The sequence below is a fragment of the Xenopus laevis genome, chromosome 4S, assembly GCF_017654675.1.
Source record: "Xenopus laevis strain J_2021 chromosome 4S, Xenopus_laevis_v10.1, whole genome shotgun sequence".
Taxonomy (NCBI): Eukaryota; Metazoa; Chordata; class Amphibia; order Anura; family Pipidae; genus Xenopus; species Xenopus laevis.
Window position 1 is genome coordinate 90,608,625 of NC_054378.1, and position 20,746 is coordinate 90,629,370.

The following is a 20,746-nucleotide window of genomic DNA, read 5'->3' on the forward strand; positions in this document are numbered from 1 at the left end:
TTAGGCACAAGTACATCTTAATGTCTATTTTAAGCAAACCCTAATGAGGAAGGCTAATGCCAGACAATGTGGATCTCATCCTGTGGTGTAATAATATGAGCTATGGCTTAACCTGCAATTGAAATGGGTTTTTTATGGCAAATTTTGCTCAACTGAACCATAATCATTACCTATATACATATAAGAAAAATACTAAACGTATCAGCCAATTTTTCTTGTGGAAAATATATTAATTGCCTTAATTATATGATCAGATCATCCAAAAGGATGTTAATTTAAAAGATTTAGAGCTCCTGCCTAGTGGGGCTTATCTAAGGTCTCTATCACATTCACACATACTATGGATAAGTCTACTAGATCAACTGGCAGTCTACTGGATCAACTGGCAGTCAGGCAGGTTACAAAAAAGTTAAAAGGTTGAACTTGATGGATGTGTGTCTTTTTCAACCTAACTTACTATGTTACTTAGAACCCCAGCACTACAGAACAACCCAGTGTGCCATTGCGCTGCACATTCAGTGTCTAGACAGACAGTGGGTTGATATATAATGACTCATAAAGATGAACTGCTGAACCCTTTGCTGGCCATCTGTTTAATTTGCTGATCCTTTAATGTAGGATTGAAATTGTAATGAGGGTGTCTAGAATTTTTTGTTGGTGTATGCCAGAAGCTGTCCTGCTTCCTCATTAGGTTTCCTCTTGCAAGTAGACATTGAGATGTACTTGTGCCTAATACATAGAATTTGACTTCAATGTGTTTCTCAAATCTTCGCAGTTTCGTGTATTTTCCGGTAAATTCGTAAATTTTTCATCAAAGCGAAGTGGGACAAATTCCCCCATCACTAGTGAGACTATGCTTCATACAGGCCCAGTGTGCAAATGTGTTAATGTACTTTTCTATAATTTTAGACTGTCAAGGTGCAGAGCAGATGCAGAATGCAAACCACAGAGTGTGAGTGAGTGCCCTGAATTGGGCAAAACCAACTAAATGCAGGTAACCCATGGAAGATATCAGGTTGCCTGCAGATTGCTTTGCACATTAAACTTCAAGCATAGCATCTTTTAAGTTTATATTCACATGTCATCTAACAATGAAATGTTCTAATAAGAAATGCATTAATATATACAGTATTATTTACTTGCATTGATTTTTCACTGCTCTGTGCCACCAGTAAAGATGCAGCACAACAGTGCTATGCAAATAAACATATACCGTATATACTCGACCGTATATACTCGAGTATAAGCCGAGTTTTTCAGCCCCCAAATTATGCTGAAAAACTCTACCTCGGCTTATACTCGGGTCAAGAGCAAAAATGGTCGCCGGCATCTAAGAATAGTCGCCGTGCCTAAGAATAGTCGCCGGCGTCCAAGAATAGTCACCGGCGTCCAAGAATAGTCTCCAAGAATATTCGCCGGCGTCCAAGAATGGTCGCCGGCATTAGAGATGTCGCGAACTGTTCGCCGGCGAACTTGTTCGCGCGAACATCGGGTGTTCGCGCTCGCCGGAAGTTCGCGAACGTCGCGCGACGTTCGCCATTTTGGGTTCGCCATTGTTGGCGCTTTTTTTTGCCCTCTCACCCCAGACCAGCAGGTACATGGCAGCCAATCAGGAAGCTCTCCCCTGGACCACTCCCCTTCCCTATAAAAACCGAAGCCCTGCAGCGTTTTTTCACTCTGCCTGTGTGTGCTGAAGAGATAGTGTAGGGAGAGAGCTGCTGCCTGTTAGTGATTTCAGGGACAGTTGAAAGTTTGCTGGCTAGTAATCGTTTTGATACTGCTCTGTTATTGGAGGGACAGAAGTCTGCAGGGGTTTGAGGGACATTTAAGCTTAGGTAGCTTTGCTGGCTAGTAATCTACCTTCTACTGCAGTGCTCTGTATGTAGCTGCAGTGGGCAGCTGTCCTGCTTCTGATCTCATCTGCTGACTGCTGCAATAACAGTAGTCCTTGTAAGGACTGCTTTTATTTATTTTTTTGTTGTTTTACTACTACTACTACTACTACTATAAGAGCCCAGTGCTATTAGTCTAGCAGTGTTGGGGAGTGGGACTGGTGTGCTAATCTGCTGCTCCTAGTAGTTCAGCAGCACCAACTTTAATTTTTTTTTTTAATATTCATTTTTTTTTATTTTACTTTTTTTATTTTACTACCGCTGTAGTAGTGTATAAGTTGACCTTTTAGGCATTATTTGCCCTGTAGGCATTATTTGCACACTGTTTTCTTCAACCCGCCATCTAGCTGTGTGACCTTGTTCACATTCTGTCTAAATATCCATAATATTACCGTCTCCAGAAAAAACACCGGAGTGACTTTTTTCAAGCAGCCATAATATATTTTACGTAATCCGTATCCACCGCTGTAGTAGTGTATACGTTGACCTTGTAGGCATTGTTTGCCCAGTTTTTTTGGCCGCAGCCACTGAAGCACAGAGGCCAGAAAAAATATGCCATATAAATGCTGAAAATAGTAATTTTTGCCATACGTTGACTCAACGTATATGGCAAAAAATGACTATTTTCAGCATTTATATGGCATATTTTTTCTGGCAACTGTGCTTCAGTGGCTGCGACCAAAAAAATGCATATTTTCTGCATTTATATGGCATAATTTTTCTGGCCTCTGTGCTTCAGTGGCTGCAACCAAAAAAATTTATATTTTCAGCATTTATATGGCATAATTTTTCTGGCAACTGTGCTTCAGTGGCTGCGACCAAAAAAATGCATATTTTCTGCATTTATATGGCATAATTTTTCTGGCCTCTGTGCTTCAGTGGCTGCAACCAAAAAAATTTATATTTTCAGCATTTATATGGCATAATTTTTCTGGCAATTGTGCTTCAGTGGCTGCGTCCAAAAAAACTGGGCAAACAATGTCTACAAGGTCAACGTATGGCGAAAAATTACTATTTTCAGCATTTATATGGCATATTTTTTCTGGCAACTGTGCTTCAGTGGCTGCGTCCAAAAAAACTGGGCAAACAATGCCTACAAGGTCAACGTATGGCAGTTGTTTAAAGAGAACAGTAGATTACTAGCCAGCAAAGCTACCTAAGCTAAAATGTCCCTCAAATCCCTGCAGACTTCTGTCCCTCCAATACAGAGCAGTATCAAGCAGATTACTAGCCAGCAAGCTTACTATCATCTGTCCCTGAAATCACTAACAGCTCTCCCCCTACACTATCTCTTCCAAGCACACACAGGCAGATTTTTCAGATACATTTTTGCCCTTGATCCCCCTCTGGCATGCCACTGTCCAGGTCGTTGCACCCTTTAAACAACTTTAAAATCATTTTTCTGGCCAGAAATGTCTTTTCTAGATGTTAAAGTTCGCCTTCCCATTGAAGTCTATGGGGTTCGCGAACCGTTCGCGAACCGCTCGCATTTTTGCGCAAGTTCGCGAATATGTTCGCAAACTTTTTTTCCGACGTTCGCTACATCCCTAGCCGGCATCCAAAAACAAGACGCCGGCACCTCCAATGGGAGCAGAAACCCTCAATTTTTTGATTGAAACTTACCAGAAGCTGCTGCATTTCTCACCCTCGGCTTATACTCGAGTCAATAAGCTTTCCCAGTTTTTGGAGGTAAAATTAGGTACCTCTGCTTATACTCGGGACGGCTTATACTCGAGTATATACGGTACATTGCATACATAGCTGTATGTTTATACCACACTATCCCTTGAAAATCCAAGCATAAAATGAGAAAAGATGAGAAAAGATAAGTAGCATACTGGGCTCTTTTCTATGAAAGAAGCAGTCATTCCTGCCAAAGAGTAGATTCATTCAAATGAGGTAAGAGAGTGTTCTCTGTACATCACAGTAGAGGTAAGATGCACAGCCTCAAACATGAAATAAAGAGCTGAAAGTCTCAAGTGCTGACATAGAGCTAAGATTTCATCTCTGGTGTCACAGGGAAATTTAATTGTGTTGTTCTTTATTCTGACAGTTGATTCCATATAGAAAGCACAGCTAAGCCTTGACAAACACAGGTATGGGACCTGTTATCCAGAATGCTCAGGACCTGGGGTTTTACAGATAATGGATATTTCCATAATTTGGATCTATACAGTACATTAAATCTACTAGAAAATCATTAAATATTAAATAATCCCAGTAGGCTGGTTTTGCTTCCGATAAGGATTAATTACATCTTAACTTGGATCAAGAACAAGGTACTGTTTTACTTTTGCAGAGAAAAAGGAAATCATTTTTAAATATCTGGATTATTTTGATAAAATGGAATCTATAGGAGACAGCCTTTCTGCAATTCCGAGCTTTCTGGATAACGGGTTTCCAGATAACTGATTCCATACCTGTACTATACTTTTACATTGTGCATATAAGCTTCTGTCAGAATTAATGCAATGATTAACTATGAAGGGGTCAATAAACCCAGTAACAATAATCTAATAAACAAACCAATCAATTCAACTGTGTAAAATATTCCAAATTATTAGTTCTTTTCATACCCTAACTAATCTGGGATTTGTACAGAACTAGTCCTTCCTCTGTTAGATTTTAATAATATTTTTGAAGACTTCGTAGGCCTCCATAAAAAAAGTTACTTTTCATGATTGTCACCTTAATTTATAAAGAGAGGACTTAGAAAAAAATTCAGTTTTATGTATTTGTGTAATGAGTAAAAAGTACTGATTAAATTTACTACTGTATTAGAACTTTTTAACCAATTTAACATCTCCGAGCCCACAAAGCTCACATTAAGTTCATTTTTCAGGGCAGTTGCTAGTTTCTATATCTGAAAAATATCCATATGACTGTCAATAGTTTGTAACTATAGGATGATATGGTTTTTTTTTATTAAGCAAACGGGGCTGCTAAACTGATATGCTACTGCTATTTGTAAACATATTGAAGGGATACACTGGATAGTGCTATGAGTTAGTGCATGTTAGCTTTTCATTGTTCAGAAGTTGCACGGCATCTCTGGGGCTTCCCTCAATTTCAATAGGATTTTCTAACTGTTTTCTGTTTTTATAATTTCCCCCAAACTACTGTAGGTGCGTGGGGGGAGCTATTTGTGTAGATTTTTTTGCCACAGTTGAGTGAGCATCTCTTTTGTGCCAGCTAAAATGTGCTTGCATTGGCAATGTGATAACAGTGTTCTGGAAATATTAGAAGGCATTTGCACTTCATATAGATCTTCTTCAATGTCAATCTTAATACAAATTCACAGTATTTTAGTGATACAGCATACATACACAAGTATTGCTTCGATCAATTTCTGGTTAATCTATCCTACAGTTCTCCACAGAAGAGTGGACAAACACATAAACATCAAAGGAACCGCACTCACATGGCTTTTTAGTGCAAAAAAAATTGCACCAAAAAACTTGCACCAGAGGAAGGACTTTTGAGGTCTGAAACATGTAGTGCTGTAATAAAAACTTCATTTATTTACACTGGAAGGCTCGACAGTTTCCTTCATCATTCATGATACTGCTATGGAGATAGCTACTCTACTAATCTGTTGAAGAGCCTGACCCTAAGTCATTTGGAGGATCGATTGGGAAATAATTGATTATATTGCGTAAGGATGAGCCTGCAGTGGTAGTCCGGCACTCCACATTGGTATGTGTCCTGCATGAAGGGCGACAAAAGGGAAAGAGTACAAACCCAGCCGTCACTATAACTCCATGGGGGTAAGGAGTTTCTGTTTTGGAATTCTAGTTTGGCTGGGTGGCGATGCCCATAATCCATTTCGATATGTTGCCACTAATGATACAGTATGCAAACCCTGTTAGGACATCACAGTTTGGCTTTGGCGCAACAAGGGCCTTTATGAAGGGATGCTGTTTGTGCTGTATGCACTTCCTGAGGACGGCTTGAGTTAGGAGCTGAAACGTCGAAATAAACTACAAATTTTGTTGTTCTTGCTATCTATCTATATATAACCAGCACTCAGGCATTGGCGACTAATTTTTGAGTGCACCAGCATATAGTTTGGTATATATATAGCTTCCGGTTGCGAAATCCAAGGCCACGGCACAGATTTCAGCACAGAAAATGGAGGTTGACAACCTTAAATAGTTTAAATTACCACTTTGCTTGCTTTTATTTGCACAAAACACAATTCTTCAGCCCACTGACTTCACATGGGGAATCACATTTGCTTCACATAAGCATTAACAGTCCTGATTCACACCCTCACTGGTGTACACATTAACTCACGTTTTGTTTTTAGCCCTCACTGGCTATCAGCAGACACAAATCCCAGAATCCTCTCTGGGTCACACTGGAGACACACTTGTCTCCTGGGAGGGGTTTCTCTTTTCCACTCTCCAGTCCTTTGGAGCTCTCTCCAACTAAGGAGAATCACTCTCTTTAACAGCTGCACACAGGCACCTCTCATGCACTGAAGGACTTCACATGGCCGCTCACCTGGCCCCTCTGTCCACTCAAGGAGGTCTCTAGGGGGAAGCCCTCAGGTGTTGCTCCACAACTCCTTTTAACTACAAATTAATTAGCAAACTACTGTACCTCTAATTAGACAGCTGCAAAACCTTACATGGAGCATGGAATGGGAGCCCACCCTGCTGTCTTCCATCACTCCAGGGACCTATAACCCAGCTTTTCCTGAGCTGGTACACAATTTACACAGTTTTACTGGCTGCAGCAACACACCTTTCCCTGGAGTTTATATTTCACCAGCCTAATGCTGGTGAAATACAAACAATATTGTGACCTTTTTGCACTATATATATAGCATTTGCACTATTTTAAAATGTATTTCTCGAGTCAACCGTGGTACTCACTCCTGGTTACCATCAAATAGATCGTAATGTACAGGACAGTGCATTAGTATAGCATCAAAAACCACATAGAGCCATATATTTATTTATACATGAAATGCATAATATACTATATATATAAATAGACAAACAAAGACACAGAGAAGTGTACTCATGGCTTATGAATCTTAAAGCACAGAGGGCTAGTAGTTGACAGCAACCACTCTGAGTCTTTCACCTGTCATTAATATACCTGACTATTAATCGATTCTCCTATCTGTATTCACTAAATCCATGCATATCTGTAACTTTATGGAGCAATTTAGCCAATCAAATGTGAAGGCATTGATCAGCATAAACAGAAAACTTGGCAATATCTATAGTTAGTGCAGTGCTGTTGACTGTTGCTCACATAGCAGGCTCTTTGCCCAGGGCTTGTTGGTAGAGTTTCTGTAGAAATTCAACTGGGAAATACCCCCTAGAGATTTCAAGCAAGTTTGAGTTTGTTTATTGAACAGCCAGGATTGCATAGCCTTGTTGAAAATGAATTTGATTTTGGCTTGTGAATGGCTTTTTTGTGACAAAAGATGTTCTTGGTTATTCTGTCCAAGCTTACCCTTATAAATTTGCTAGCACTCAAGGATAAATTTACTTTTTTCCTAATTTCAATCAAAAATTGACCAATCCCCCTCCAAAAGTTAATTTTATGGTGAAAGCCAAACATACAACATACATAATGTATGCGTTGTTATCTAGGTACACTTAACTAAAAACATTTTTCCAATATCACGGAGTATCATCTTAAAAAACAGTCAAGCTAGGCTGTCTTTATAACAGGTACATTTATACACAGCAAAACATCTGGAGAATGTTATATAATACATATTATTAAATAAAGAATAGTAGCCCATTTGCACCTATTCCAGTATTGTAATACAATGATGGGAACAAGGAAGACCACACTGTTACATAGCTAAAGGTGCTAGACAAAATTGTGATGAGATGAGCCAAAGTCAGGAGAATCCCTAGGCCAGAGATCAAGTTTTATAAACATAGGCAAAATAAAAGACAGGTCAGATATGCAAATTATTCACAATGGTCCTGATTTATGCACAACAGTTCCAAATCAGGGAACTCAAAGTGGTTTGTTGTTACCAGAAACTTAAAAATGTTTGGTGAAAGCCTTCTAGAATCCCAGTGCTGCAAAATTAAACTCAATGGGCGACCATTAATCGAGTTTTCGTTGATGAATTTTTGTGGCAAATTTATTCACCGGAGGCGAAATGTGAAAATTTTCAGCAAATTCGCGCCTGGCGAATAAATTCGCCCATCACTATTTTCAGATCAATGAATTGCAATACTGGTGTAAAAAAACATTTTACATACACTGACATGCATGTCTTTTGTGGGTCACTTTATAAAACATGTTCCTGCAAATGGTGTGCTACCCACAGACCCAGGGGAGATGCAGATTTAACTTTGGCTTTAGAATGAGGTGCAAGTAAAATAATCCATGGCACCTAAAGAAGGGGGTTACCCTTGAAACATCTGAATAAAAACCACCCAAACCACTGCACTTTGCTGTTATGTCAGTGCCATTTGGATTATGTTTTATGTGGAAAGGTCAGCACACCCACCCACTTGAGATGCTCAAAAATTAGCTAATTCTTATTAAGGAACACTGCAAATTGTACATACCCAAGTATACCTGGTAGGACCATATAAAGTATATAGATGAAGAGCTGGTCTAGTAACCCATAGAAAGCAATCCGTATGAAGCTGTTTGGAAAAAAATATCTAGTTACTATGAGTTACTAGAACGACTGAGCATTTGCAGCATTTGTTACATTACCCTGTTAGTGTTCCTGTTATTCATAAATGTGTTTTCAAAAGGGAAGGATTATTTTTCTAAATATTTATAAAGTTGCAACATTTTCAGACTGAAGTTTTTGTTACATATGTTTATGTCTTTCCAAACCTGCAGTGTCCACAAACTTAACTGGCTGCATATTAGCTCCGCATTCTTTTGTGTTAACACTTTTGTATCCTAATAAATCGTTTGGAGAAAAGAGGATTCGGTGTGCGTGCAAATCTCTGTTCCTATATATATATATATATATATATATATATATATATATATATATATATATATATATATATATATATAGAACACCATGAGCTAAGAAGGCTCTGCTTGTGAAAAACTCATTTGGGATGAGGTCTATGGAGAATTTATAGGTAGGACATCTGAACTGAAAGCGCAGATAGAGAAATAAGATAAAAGGTTATGGGTGATTATGGTTGTCATTTAATATATTTGGGAACAATTTACATACAGGTAGTGTATTGAAATAGAAAGTGGCCTATTGAAAAATGTTAATGTATCCATACAGATACAGGTAAATATTCACCACTGTTAAAAAAACACCAACATTTGATGAAGGCATCAGAAAATAACACAAAGGGAGCGAGGAGTTTTAAAAATGACACAGTGACTTTAGAGAACCGCTAGCTAAATGCACATTCCAGAGGTGTTCCCTGTTAAATTATATGCCAAGAACCCAAGAAGTCTAATGTATAAAGAAAATATGTTAAGTGCCCAATGCCATTAAAAAGATTGTTCACCTTTAACTTTAGTATATTTCAAAATGTCCTGTTCTGCGTAAATTTTTAAATTTCCTTATTTTTTCATAGTTTTTTAAAATTATTTGTCATTGTTTGTCATACTCTCCTGTCTTTTTCCTCCTTCAGATGGGGGACACCAACCCCAGCAGCCAAAAGTATATTGCTCTTTGAGGCTACAATTTTATTTTAATTGTTACTTACCTTTCTATTCTGGCCTTGAATAGAGAGATCTAGTCGGTGCCAAATTATGCAGTAGGGGGAGGGGTGGATGTGGACATTTGTATATAAATAATGAAGGCCAGTTTGTCTTGTGGCAAATTACTAAAAGGTCAACAACACCAATATTGTGATCCAAATAAATCATCTAATGCTGGCAAACAATAAGGCCATGGTCTGACTTTACAATCCTGACCATTATCCGTGTACCATGGATATTGGTTGGTTCATCAATCAAACAGGTTTGAAAACTTCATCTGTTTGTGCATCATGCACTACTGCTTGATACATCAGCTGTTTGTGTTTTTGGGCAGCCGAACAGAAAGGAGGCCATTTGGTAGCCACTCTTTTCAGCCTGGATACCGATACCGTCAGGCCATTTAGCGTGTCTATAGATTAAGAAATATTGATCTAAAATATAATCTTAGTCAACACATATGGGTATAAGCTTTTACTGTTCAGTGTAATCCTTCCCCGGTTGGTAGTGATGGGCGAATTTATTCTCCAGGAATGGATTTGCAGCGAATTTCTGAATTTCGCCACCTGCGAAATGTTTCACGAAACTGCCGCAAAAATTCGCAGGTGAAAAAATTAGCTGTGACATAAAAAAGTCACTTGTGTAAAAATTGTTGTGCGTCAAAATAATTTTGGACAAAAAGGTCACACATTTAAAAATTGACATTCGTGTAAAAATTGTCGCTCGCCAAGATAATTTTGACACCCAATGCGTTTCGCAAATTTTTCTGGACAAATTCACCCATCACCACTGGTTAGCAGTCTCTGTGTATGTTTGATGAGACATGTCCATATTGTATCATTCCAGCGTGTACTGAATGACAGCTACAGTACCAATGGTTACACGTGCATTCAGAGCCGGGCCAAGCCGGGAATTCAGAGCCAGGCCAAGCCGGGAAGGCGCCATAGGCACTTGTGCGCATAGATGCTTGTGCGCATGCACGGAGCAACACGCTATCGCGCATAGAATGACAACGGTCGGCAGAGAAGGGACCGGACTAGGGGTAGGAGTAAGTACGTGCCTGGAGCCCCTCCACCTTTGCTCCCTAGGCACGTGCCTACTCTGCCTACCCTTAGTTCCTGGTCTGCGTGCATTATAAAAATTGCAGACGAAATGCTGCAGACCAGATAGATTTATCTTATATAATGTCTCACTGGCTAACATAGAGACTAGTTACTCTCATTCCTGGCAGCCTAGGGTTAATAGTGTGTCAGCTACTTTAATCTCCCTGTACCCCAAGCACCAGCATTTTAATAGTACCCTAACTAAGCAAGATTGCATTGGAACTCAGTGTACTGTATATGTGTAAAATGTGTAGTTCTCTTTATTATTGTGTTCCACAAAACAATATGTGTATTGCATTGCTTAAAAAGGGAGCCGGGATATCTTTTATAATATTTATATGAGTAAAACTGTACTTGCGAGCCTTGTATTTTGGGAAATCATTTTGTATCTTAGTTATTTGCATGCTCTCAGATGTTGAGGCAGCCTTGTTTGAGGAAGTGGTTTTACAGTGGCTGTGTCTATATGAGGAACACCTCTTAAACAAGAAGCAGTGTTTAAAACCATTCTGTTGTGTTTTGGACAGCAAATGTCTAGCCAGTCAGTCAGGCCATGCCCCACCCCTTAGAAAAACCCAAATTGAGGACTAGGTTGACTCGCCCCACTGTTGAGAAAATAAAACTTTATGTTGCTGTATATGTTTTGCAAAAGGAAGAGATTACTGGGTCTTCCTTGGCTCCTATATGTAATTAAGACAAATAATTAGGATTCAACAACTTTAGTGCTACTTATTTGATTTCTCCCTGTATTGTGTATTCAAATGAGAACACTGGACTAATGGAAATGTCCAACATTGCACAGCATACAAATGTGCCCCAATACATCTATGCCCCAAGAGATCTATACTCACCCATTATCAATATATTAACGACATTAACAGATTTTTAAATTTCTTAAAACATTTCTTAAAAAAAGGACCTCCCTAATAAACAACATAGGGATTGCTCGTCCCTCGGTGGCTTCAGTCACAAAGGCCCGAGCAGTTTTAACTCTGGGTGCAATTCGCATGGCACATGTATTTTAAGGTTGGAGTATGGCAGTGGGGTGAGATACATTTTGTGGTGGGTGCAAAGACTGAAAGTGCGTTGCTGAAAGAGGACTGAGCCTGATCTTACACCTGTGACACACTTTTGTACAAAGGCATTTCATGGCCATTTGTTGAAAGTGAGTCTGTTTTATGTCAGATGCGACAGGTGGGATTTCCAATTTGCATTCTCAAAAGGAAATAGTGATATACAATCCCACATCTGCCACAAGACCTTGTCACATCTTCACTTGGTAATTTGCACAGGTACTGAATGCAACTTTTCTATGCAAATACCTTCCCAGAATGGTCTTGCACGTCAGAGGCACTTGCACTGCACCAGATCTGCTTACGATATCAAGTGTAAATATGTCTGGCCTTATGTATGAATAACCTCATTGTATACACAAGGGCCCCTTTGAGAAGCAGGTTGACCAAAAAAAGCTGTCAGATAGTAATAGGATATGTGTTAAAGATGACCAACTAGTGGCCCTCCAGCTGCCGTTAAACTGCAACTTTCAGCATCCCCTCAAACAAAACACATATCCAGGACACACAGCTATTATTGGGTGTAAACAAGCACGGTTATGTTTCTGAAAGTCTTTGTTTTATCTTCTACCTTATTACACCATATGTTTCTTTTTATAACATACTTATATTGCCTGCATCTCTCATCATTTCTGTGCTTTTTTTTTAAACGTTTTTAGTTTAAGGATTTAGATTCATTTTATACTATAGCTGAGGTAAGACTGCCCTCTAGTGACAATTGCTAATGAATTCAAAATACTGCTGCCATTTTATTGGTTTGCTGTGCAGGATACTGTGTCTTTGTAGAAATTTGTAAAGCAAGTTTGAATTATTGTATATCATAAAAATCAAAATTTTTGCCATACTGCCTAAATTTGGTAGGAGCTGGTCTTGACGTACCACAAGTGCAATGTGGCTATTAGCATATATACAATAGTGTGAAACATTTAATTGAATAACAAACCTTCAGAACAAGTGCAAAGGGAACGTTACATGTAAATCCTCACTGGATCTGAAAACAATAACAAAGTAGCAGGAATTGTGCATTGCTAACCCTTGATATAATAAGAAAAAGTTAATTATCACATGTTTCTGGTTAAGTAATTCACATAGAACTAAATACAATGTTTTGGCAATATGCATAGCTTTGATGTTAATTCAGTACATAACTATATACACTATATTTAAGTGCTGTTAAGTGCTCAGCCATATATTCAATATCTAAACTTTGTTTTTTCTTTCAATTTTCTTTCTTTTCCGGAAAAGAAGAAAAAAAGGGTAAGATCAATTAATATTATTTTCAAGGGAGGAGAGAGAGTTCTTTGCTTGGGAAAAGGGCCACTCCTGCCATGAAGTAAGGAGAGAACCTTGTCTCAGGCGGCAGCGAGTGGCCAGTTACAAGGGGAGGCAAAAAGCTACTTCTTGGAACTTTAAGGGGCAAATTCACTAAGAATCGTAGTTGCGCCAGGCGCAACTTCGCCGCACTTCGCCGCACTTCGCCACACTTCGCCAGCCGTAGTTTCGCCAGCGCTCCGCAAATTCACTAAAATCCGAAGTTGCGCACAGGGGTAGCGTAAGGTTGCGAACTTGCGCTAGCGTTGATTCGCTAAGGCTAAGCGAAGCAAAGTTACGCTAGCGATGGTTAATTTGCATACGGCGCCAAATTCAAATTTCAATGGAGGAATACGTAGAATCACTACAAATGCCTGGGAAACCTTCAAAACATCAAATACAATATTTTTTTTGCCCTACACATGTGCCCACTGTGTAGTTAAGTTGCCATGAGTTAGGAAATGTAGGGGGGAAGGAGGGGAGCCCCAAAAATTTTTTCGATCTTTTTCAGCCTATCACCCATAATATAGAAAAAATGCCAGCGTTTTTTGGGACTTAGAAAAAATTTGACCTTTTTTTTAAGCAATCCCTATCTACTCTATTGCGCTTCGCCTGGTCTGAGGTGGCGAAGGAAGTCTAGCGTAAAAGGTAGCGTTCAGTACACTGTGCGCGTTAGTGAATTTGCGTAGTTACGTCCGTAGCGAAAATTCGCCAGGCGTAAGGGTGCGAAGTAACACTAGCGAATTTACGCCAGCGTTCGTTAGTGAATTTGCGAAGTAACGAAAATGCCCAACGCTAGCAAATTGACGCTAGCGTTAGGCACTTCGGCGCTTAGTGAATTTGGATATAAGAGACAAGAGACAGTTTTAACCTGGAAATTCAGCTCTGCTAGTGCAGAGAGCATTATTGCACTAGTGATGCTGCCCCCTTTGATGCTGATGTTTTAATCATGGAGTGGGGAGAGAGCATCTGGGCTGCTAGCATGGGAATGCTAGCAATTGAAGACTTTTTTTTCACAGAAACTATAATTAAATATAAAAATATAGTGTCTCATTCTTTGTCTATTATTATTTTTACATATATGCTAAGGTAGCTGCACTAGACACATTTTCTTTTTCTCATTAGGCGGTTTTGATCAAAGTCTCGAACAATCGGACTTCCCCATCTCCTGACCTGCCACTAACCATTCAAATCAAATAAAGTAGTAAAAGAACAGATCAGCCGATGTTCTGCCCCTGACAGCAATTGTACGAAAGTTATGTCCGACAAAGCTAGTGACAGTCTCCCACTGAAAATCGTACGATCAGCAATACATGCAGAGATATTATCGGTAGCCAACAGAAATCTTTTAACCTGTCCAAAAAATGTCGAGACTCTTCACACACGGTACAAAAATTGTACGAATCCTCGATTCGTACGATCGGATCTTTGCGTCTATGGCCAGCTTTATAACTTTGTGTTTGGTGTTGACGTCTCTGACTTACTTTAAACTTACAAACCATTAACACTCCTGCTGCAGCCCAAGCAAAAAAAATAACTACATTCTTCTTTGAAAGAATCAGACAGGCACCGTTTATTTGAATTTGGATAATCCTAGCCACAGCAATTTTTATCTGTAGAACAATGACCCAGTGACATTTTTCAGTATAATAAAGGCTAGGTTATTATCAATAAACTAGGGATGCACTGAATCCAGAATTCAGATTTGGAATTTGGCCTTTTTTAAGCAAGATTTGGCCAAATCCAAATGCCAAGTTCATCACACAAACAAGTAAATTGTGATTTTCTTTGCCCTTTAACCCATCTACCCTTAATCTCACTGTTTCACAGTACCAATGCCAGTGCCACAACTAAACCAACCTAATGAATTGCCCATGAGGAGTCAACCCTCCAATACTATAAATCTCCATCGCTAGCGCTATATAACTTTGGTCAGTTCAACTCACTTTTTAAAAGCATTTCTGGCATGAATTTCTGCCAAGTACCCTATGCCCAGCAGTCCTTTCTATAATAAGAGGGCCTTTATTCTATCTGATCCTGCTCTCTGGATATCCAGGTGAAAGAGATGACACCTGGCCCAACTTTTCCCTTTAAAAAAGCGAAGATTACTTTAATTTTTTTTTTTGGGTAGGGCTGAGCAAAGCAATGTGTCAGTTTCAAGAAATCTATACAAAATTGCAAATATTGATTGCAGATTGATCTGTATTCCCAATATTCTACTGAATGTTGTACAATAAGGAAGGCCGAACCTACTCAGTGGATAAGTCTAAAGCATTCTTAGAAAAAAGTATATGAAAATTCATGAACATTATGATGCCAAAAGACAATAATTTTTACATTTGCAGAAAACAATAGGTGAAGAAAAATAATTCTACTGAGAGTTATTATTCATATCCTAACAAGCAATAAGCGCTTGAAGTAAGTAGGAATTTAGGTCATTTTTTTTTTGTCTTAAGAAATTGGATTATATGGTTGAAACAACATTCATCAAATGTGTAATCATTCATCTTTTTAGTCCAGTCAATGTCAAATCCGGTTCCCAGGACTCGTTTAATAAAGTTACCAGGAAATTCAATCTGATGATTTATGAAACCTATTCAGCTTTTTAGTGTATTTCATAGGCATCTTTTATTCCTAAATCAGAGAGCGAATCTGGAATCAGGAATCTGTTTGTGAAATATTTATCATAGAATTGTGCAGCATTTTGTTGTAATTATGCACCATGAATAATCACTTTTAACAGGTATTATCCTCATTTCACAGATATCACACCTTCATCTTCACCCATTCTCAACCAAACTCCGCCTTCTGCAACCATCACAGCACTCACTATCAACAGCACCCAGAGTAACTCATTTCCATGCTTCTTTCATCATCAGTACTGTAGTAATTGTGTGTTATGCTCTGTAATGTGCAAAATTCTGCCCTATATATTAGATGTCAAAGGCAGATGTCATAAGTAGGTTGTCTTGCAAAGAGTATGATATATTACTCAGTATGATATAATCTCTTGTCATTCGAGTTCCCTGTCTATCTCTTCTAACTTTCTTTCAGTAAGTAACTTTCTGGTCTATGATGAAACAGCCAAAGAAGAGCAAAGCTCCAAAAAACCTTTAATTGGCAATGCAATAGTTATGATTGACTAGAAACTAGTTGGAAAAGTTTAGCATAGTCCCTGAGAATGTCATTGAGATATAAAATGCACCTAAGAATTATATTAGTATTGGGGCACATGTAACAGGACCATTACATATATATTTTTAGTGCATTGTTAAATATTATACATCATCAGACTGGAAATGTATAAACTCTGTCTTTAGGGGTATCAGTATGAAATGCTGTAGATGTTTATGAGATATATGAGGAGGAGTGTTATTGTATATCAGTTTCTGCAGGTAAGGACATGGTGATCTCTCACTCTTAGTAACCATATTTGGCATCTCTTCAGGAAAAGCATTTTCTAGAAGATATATATCAGATGCTAGGGTATAGCATCATCAAATTAAAGTAAATTATGATTAGTATTGAAGTATTGAAAAGAAATATAGCGGTTTAGCTATATTCAATAATTTAGAAAAGAAAAACAAAAAAACACATGGCACAGTAACCTATAAATAAGACACCTTAGCTGAACATTTTCTGTTAATACCTTGTGAAATGATGTTAAATGTATTCATAACATACTTCTTATTTCAGGTGATTTTCAATCTTATTCAAGTGATGGTCTCATAGCACCACCATTCAGTACCAGCAAAGATCTCTTACTTGCAAGCACCAGCTCTGCTGTCTCTTCTACACTCACTCCAACCAGCACAGACAATCTGAGCTCAAGCACAGGTCCGGTTAGGCATCCAACAACACCCTTCATGTCTTTAATGATTACTCTGCTGTGTTCTTATGCATTAAAAAGACACACTCTTAACTAAGCACCAGCACATGGTTCTACAAAAGTTGCATTCTGATACAATGTAGGGCAATGCTGGTATTTATTTTTTACTCAGAGAGAGCCTTTAGAAAAACACAAGTCAACATGGTCTGACAATTACAAAGTGAGATAAGTGTAGAATTTTAACTGGAAATGTTGCAGACTGCTTTCTATTGTCTCTGAAAATCATTGTGGGAATTACTTTCCTTGAAAAAACAATATATTATTAAATTCTCAAGAGATAGTGTCACAAGCCTACAGTATGCTGCTTTTATACTAGAAGAGAACCTGCTAGAACTAAAATTATTAAAAGTGATTAGTGGTAACTCTCTATTTTCCTGTAATTTCCAAAACTGATGACCTTCCAAATGATGCCCAGTGGTCTTTGGTAAACAAGATTTTTTAATTTTTGGCCATACCTTTTGATATGATGGCCTAACTTTTAATAGGATTACAAGGCAGTTTGTTGAAGCTCAAGAGGAGGGCACAACTCCTGATGGTTAGTCACTGGGACTCATTTATCAACACTGGGCAATTTTGCCCATGGGCAGTTACCTATAGCAACCAATCAGTGATTAGCTTTTTGAAGCCAGCTGCAAGCAGAACAATGAATGCAGCAATTTGATTGGTTGCCATGGGTTACTCCCCATGGGCAAATTTGCCCAGTGTTGATAAATGACCCCCAGTCCATATGCCTCTGTGTATTACCAACTGTGTACTCCTGCTATAGAGAAGGTCTGTGTTTATATTATGAAGGCTCCAACTGTGGAGAGGAAATACAGATAGATGAAAATGTATTGATGGAACTGGCAACGAGACAATGGTGTGGCTTTGTGGGACAAATGTTGCAGTCAATGTGGGAATATGTTTAAATTCTGTGGGTTCAAGCTGTGAAGAGGAAACATGTTTACACACACTAATAAATACAAATTAGAAGTACAGTAGGTAAGCAAAAAAAGTGCAACCTTTAAAATCTGGGGATCAGTTTTTCAACATCAAAGTGTGCTTGTAGGTGTTATGAATGCAGATATTGCTATTAACTTGTGGCTTAGCATACCTTATTATGAATGTACATTTTCTACATATACACGTACACAAAATCTGAATACGGTTTGTCTGAGATAAATATAGTCATTCTAGATTTGTAATGCTGTAATAATGTATGTCAAAACACTGTCAGTCATTAGAATTAGCTCACATTATATTATAAAGTTCCCACTTTTAACATTTAGTTTAGTTTTTTTCTATTGGTGATTTGATGCAGGTGACTCACAAGAATCTCCCTCTTCCACGCATGCACCCACTTATACTAACAAAGAGGATCTCTCACCTGCACCCAACAGCTCTGCTGATTCAACTGCACGCATGCCTTCATATCAAGGCAGTACCATCTCAGGTTTGGCTGCTCGAGTTTATCACCATCTTGTCATAAATACCTATAATGTCTGGGCCTTCCAATATGAGATACTTGAGCCTTCTTCAGCCAGCAGTATTCATGCAAATCCTAGTGCCGGGCCAAACAAATCTGAAACCTTAAAGTGGTTGTTCACCTTTAAATGAACTTTCAGTATGATGTAGAGAGTGATATTCTGAGACAATTTGCAATTGGTTCTTTTTTGGTTCTTTTTTGGTTTTTTATTATTTGTGTTTTTTTTTTATTCAGCAGCTCTCTCTATTTCAGCAGTCTGATCGACAGGGTCCAAATTACCGTAGAAACCATGCATTGATTTGAATAAGAGACTGGAATATGAATAGGAGAGACCTGAATTGAAAGATGACTAATAAAAAATAACAATAACAATTAGGGGCAGATTTACTTAGGGTTGAATATCGAGGGTTAATTAACCCTCGATATTCGACTGTCGAAGTTAAATCCTTCGACTTCGAATATCGAAGGATTTTAATCCATCGATCGAAGGATATCGAAGGATTTTAATCCATCGATCGAACGATTTTTCTTCAGCCAAAAAAGCTTAGAGAGCCTATGGGGACCTTCCCCATAGGCTAACATTGAGGTTCGGTAGGTTTTAGGTGGCGAAGTAGGGGGTCGAAGTTTTTTTTTAAAGAGACAGTACTTTGACTATCGAATGATCGAATAGACAAATGATTTTTAGTTCGAATCGTTCGATTCGAAGTCGAAATCGTAGTCAAAGGTCGAAGTAGCCAATTCGATGGTCGAAGTATCCAGAAAAAAAACTTTGAAATTCAAAGTTTTTTTTCATTCTAATCCTTCACTCGAGCTTAGTAACTATACCCCTAAATGTGTAGCTTTACAAAGCTAAGCTCAGTGACCCCCATTTGAAAGCTGGAAAATTCAGAAGAAGAAGGCAAATAATTCAACATCTATAAAAAAGAAAAAATGAAGACCAATTGAAAAGTTATATTATAGAATTTACTTTTCTATAATATACTAAAAGTTAACTTAAAGGTGAATCACCACTTTAAAATCACGTGACTTTTGGTCATATGAGAGATAAGAATAATAAGAAATGGCTTTTTTATGTGCATATGCAAATTAGCTTTCATATTCAGTTTGGGATTAGCTTGAATCCTCCATGAAACAGTTGGGATTCAAACCGGTTCACAAATCTCCTAAAAATCAGAACTTAATAAAAAGTAGGCAGAGCTTGGTCAGATTTGGTTATGTTATGGCATATTTTCAATAATAATGTGTGTGTGTGTGGGGGGGGGGTATTAAAGCATGGTTTTAAATGACCCAGTTTTATATTGAAATGTTGGCAGGTAGGCAAACATGTAGCAGTAGTTGCAGCAATGGGAGTATTGGTTTTAGCTTCTTGTCTAGTAGTAACCCATAGCAATCAATCAGTAGGTAGCATTTAACGGTCAGCTCTTTGAAAACAAACATCTGCTTTTTTGCTATCGCTTATTAGATGCAGAAAAACAAAGAGTTTTTATTACATTACTTCAAAAGTGTCACCCTTCATAGGGATGACATGGAAGTGATTTTGTCAGTTTCCCTTTTATTCAGTTTCACATAGCCAATTAGTTGTTTTAAATTGTTTTTTTTTTAACTATTACGCCTGTAATACACATTCATAGTAAAGTATGGGTTATCAAATGATGTCAAAAAATATTATTCAATAGCGACATAATATGACAAGCAAGAAACATTTCTTAAATAGAAATCCTGAAATCTGCAATCACTATATGGAAACTCCCACATCAATAATGACATTTGTAGCATGCTTATTGTGATGTGTAGGCATAGTGTTGTTATTTATAGTCTATATTGTTGCTATGTTTATGCTAGATTTTTAAATAAGACTGGATATTGTATAATAAATATATTATATTTGATTTTTCTCCATCACTCTAGGTCTCCTCAACACGTCAGACTTTCATACAACCATCTCACCAACTACAAACTTCTTCACCAGTCCTTCTCATATAGGTGACCAACCTCAGACAAGCATTCACTGCAATAAGTGCTATCTCTGCCTGCAAGCATACACTGCAGAGCCAACAGGACACTACTCATTCTCACTTTTCCACAATGCTGTATAAGTGATATACCTCTCTTTTAGTTGTTAATGCCATTGCTTTTCAGTTTTTTTTTAAAAAAAAACAAACCTGGCAAAGAGCCATTGTTTTGACCAAGCATCATTTGTAGTGGTATTCAATACATTCACTACCCAGCAATATGCTGTGCAGAGAAAGTAACCTGCGGACAATAATGATTTCATCCCTGCTATAAAAGCAGCAGTCAAAATTCCCAGTGTGACATTGCCCATATATCTGACACAACAGTTA

General features: G+C 38.1%; 1 protein-coding gene across 8 annotated transcripts in view; it reads left to right on the top strand.

Moving 5' to 3' along the window:
• Positions 1 to 20,746, top strand: part of LOC495208 (receptor-type tyrosine-protein phosphatase C) — an 88,756-nt gene that overhangs the window by 20,078 nt on the left and 47,932 nt on the right. For 2 of the 8 annotated variants that reach the window (XM_041561566.1, XM_041561567.1), the window contains exons 3-7: positions 12,985 to 12,996; positions 15,814 to 15,897; positions 16,747 to 16,887; positions 18,240 to 18,371; positions 20,313 to 20,387. The exons of 1 other annotated variant lie outside the window; for it this stretch is intronic. In XM_041561566.1, coding sequence (XP_041417500.1) covers positions 12,985 to 12,996; positions 15,814 to 15,897; positions 16,747 to 16,887; positions 18,240 to 18,371; positions 20,313 to 20,387 — 444 coding nt within the window. The remainder of the gene's footprint in view (positions 1 to 12,984; positions 12,997 to 15,813; positions 15,898 to 16,746; positions 16,888 to 18,239; positions 18,372 to 20,312; positions 20,388 to 20,746) is intronic. 5 more of the 8 variants (XM_041561568.1, XM_041561569.1, XM_018261094.2 and 2 more) reach the window with 5 other exon arrangements.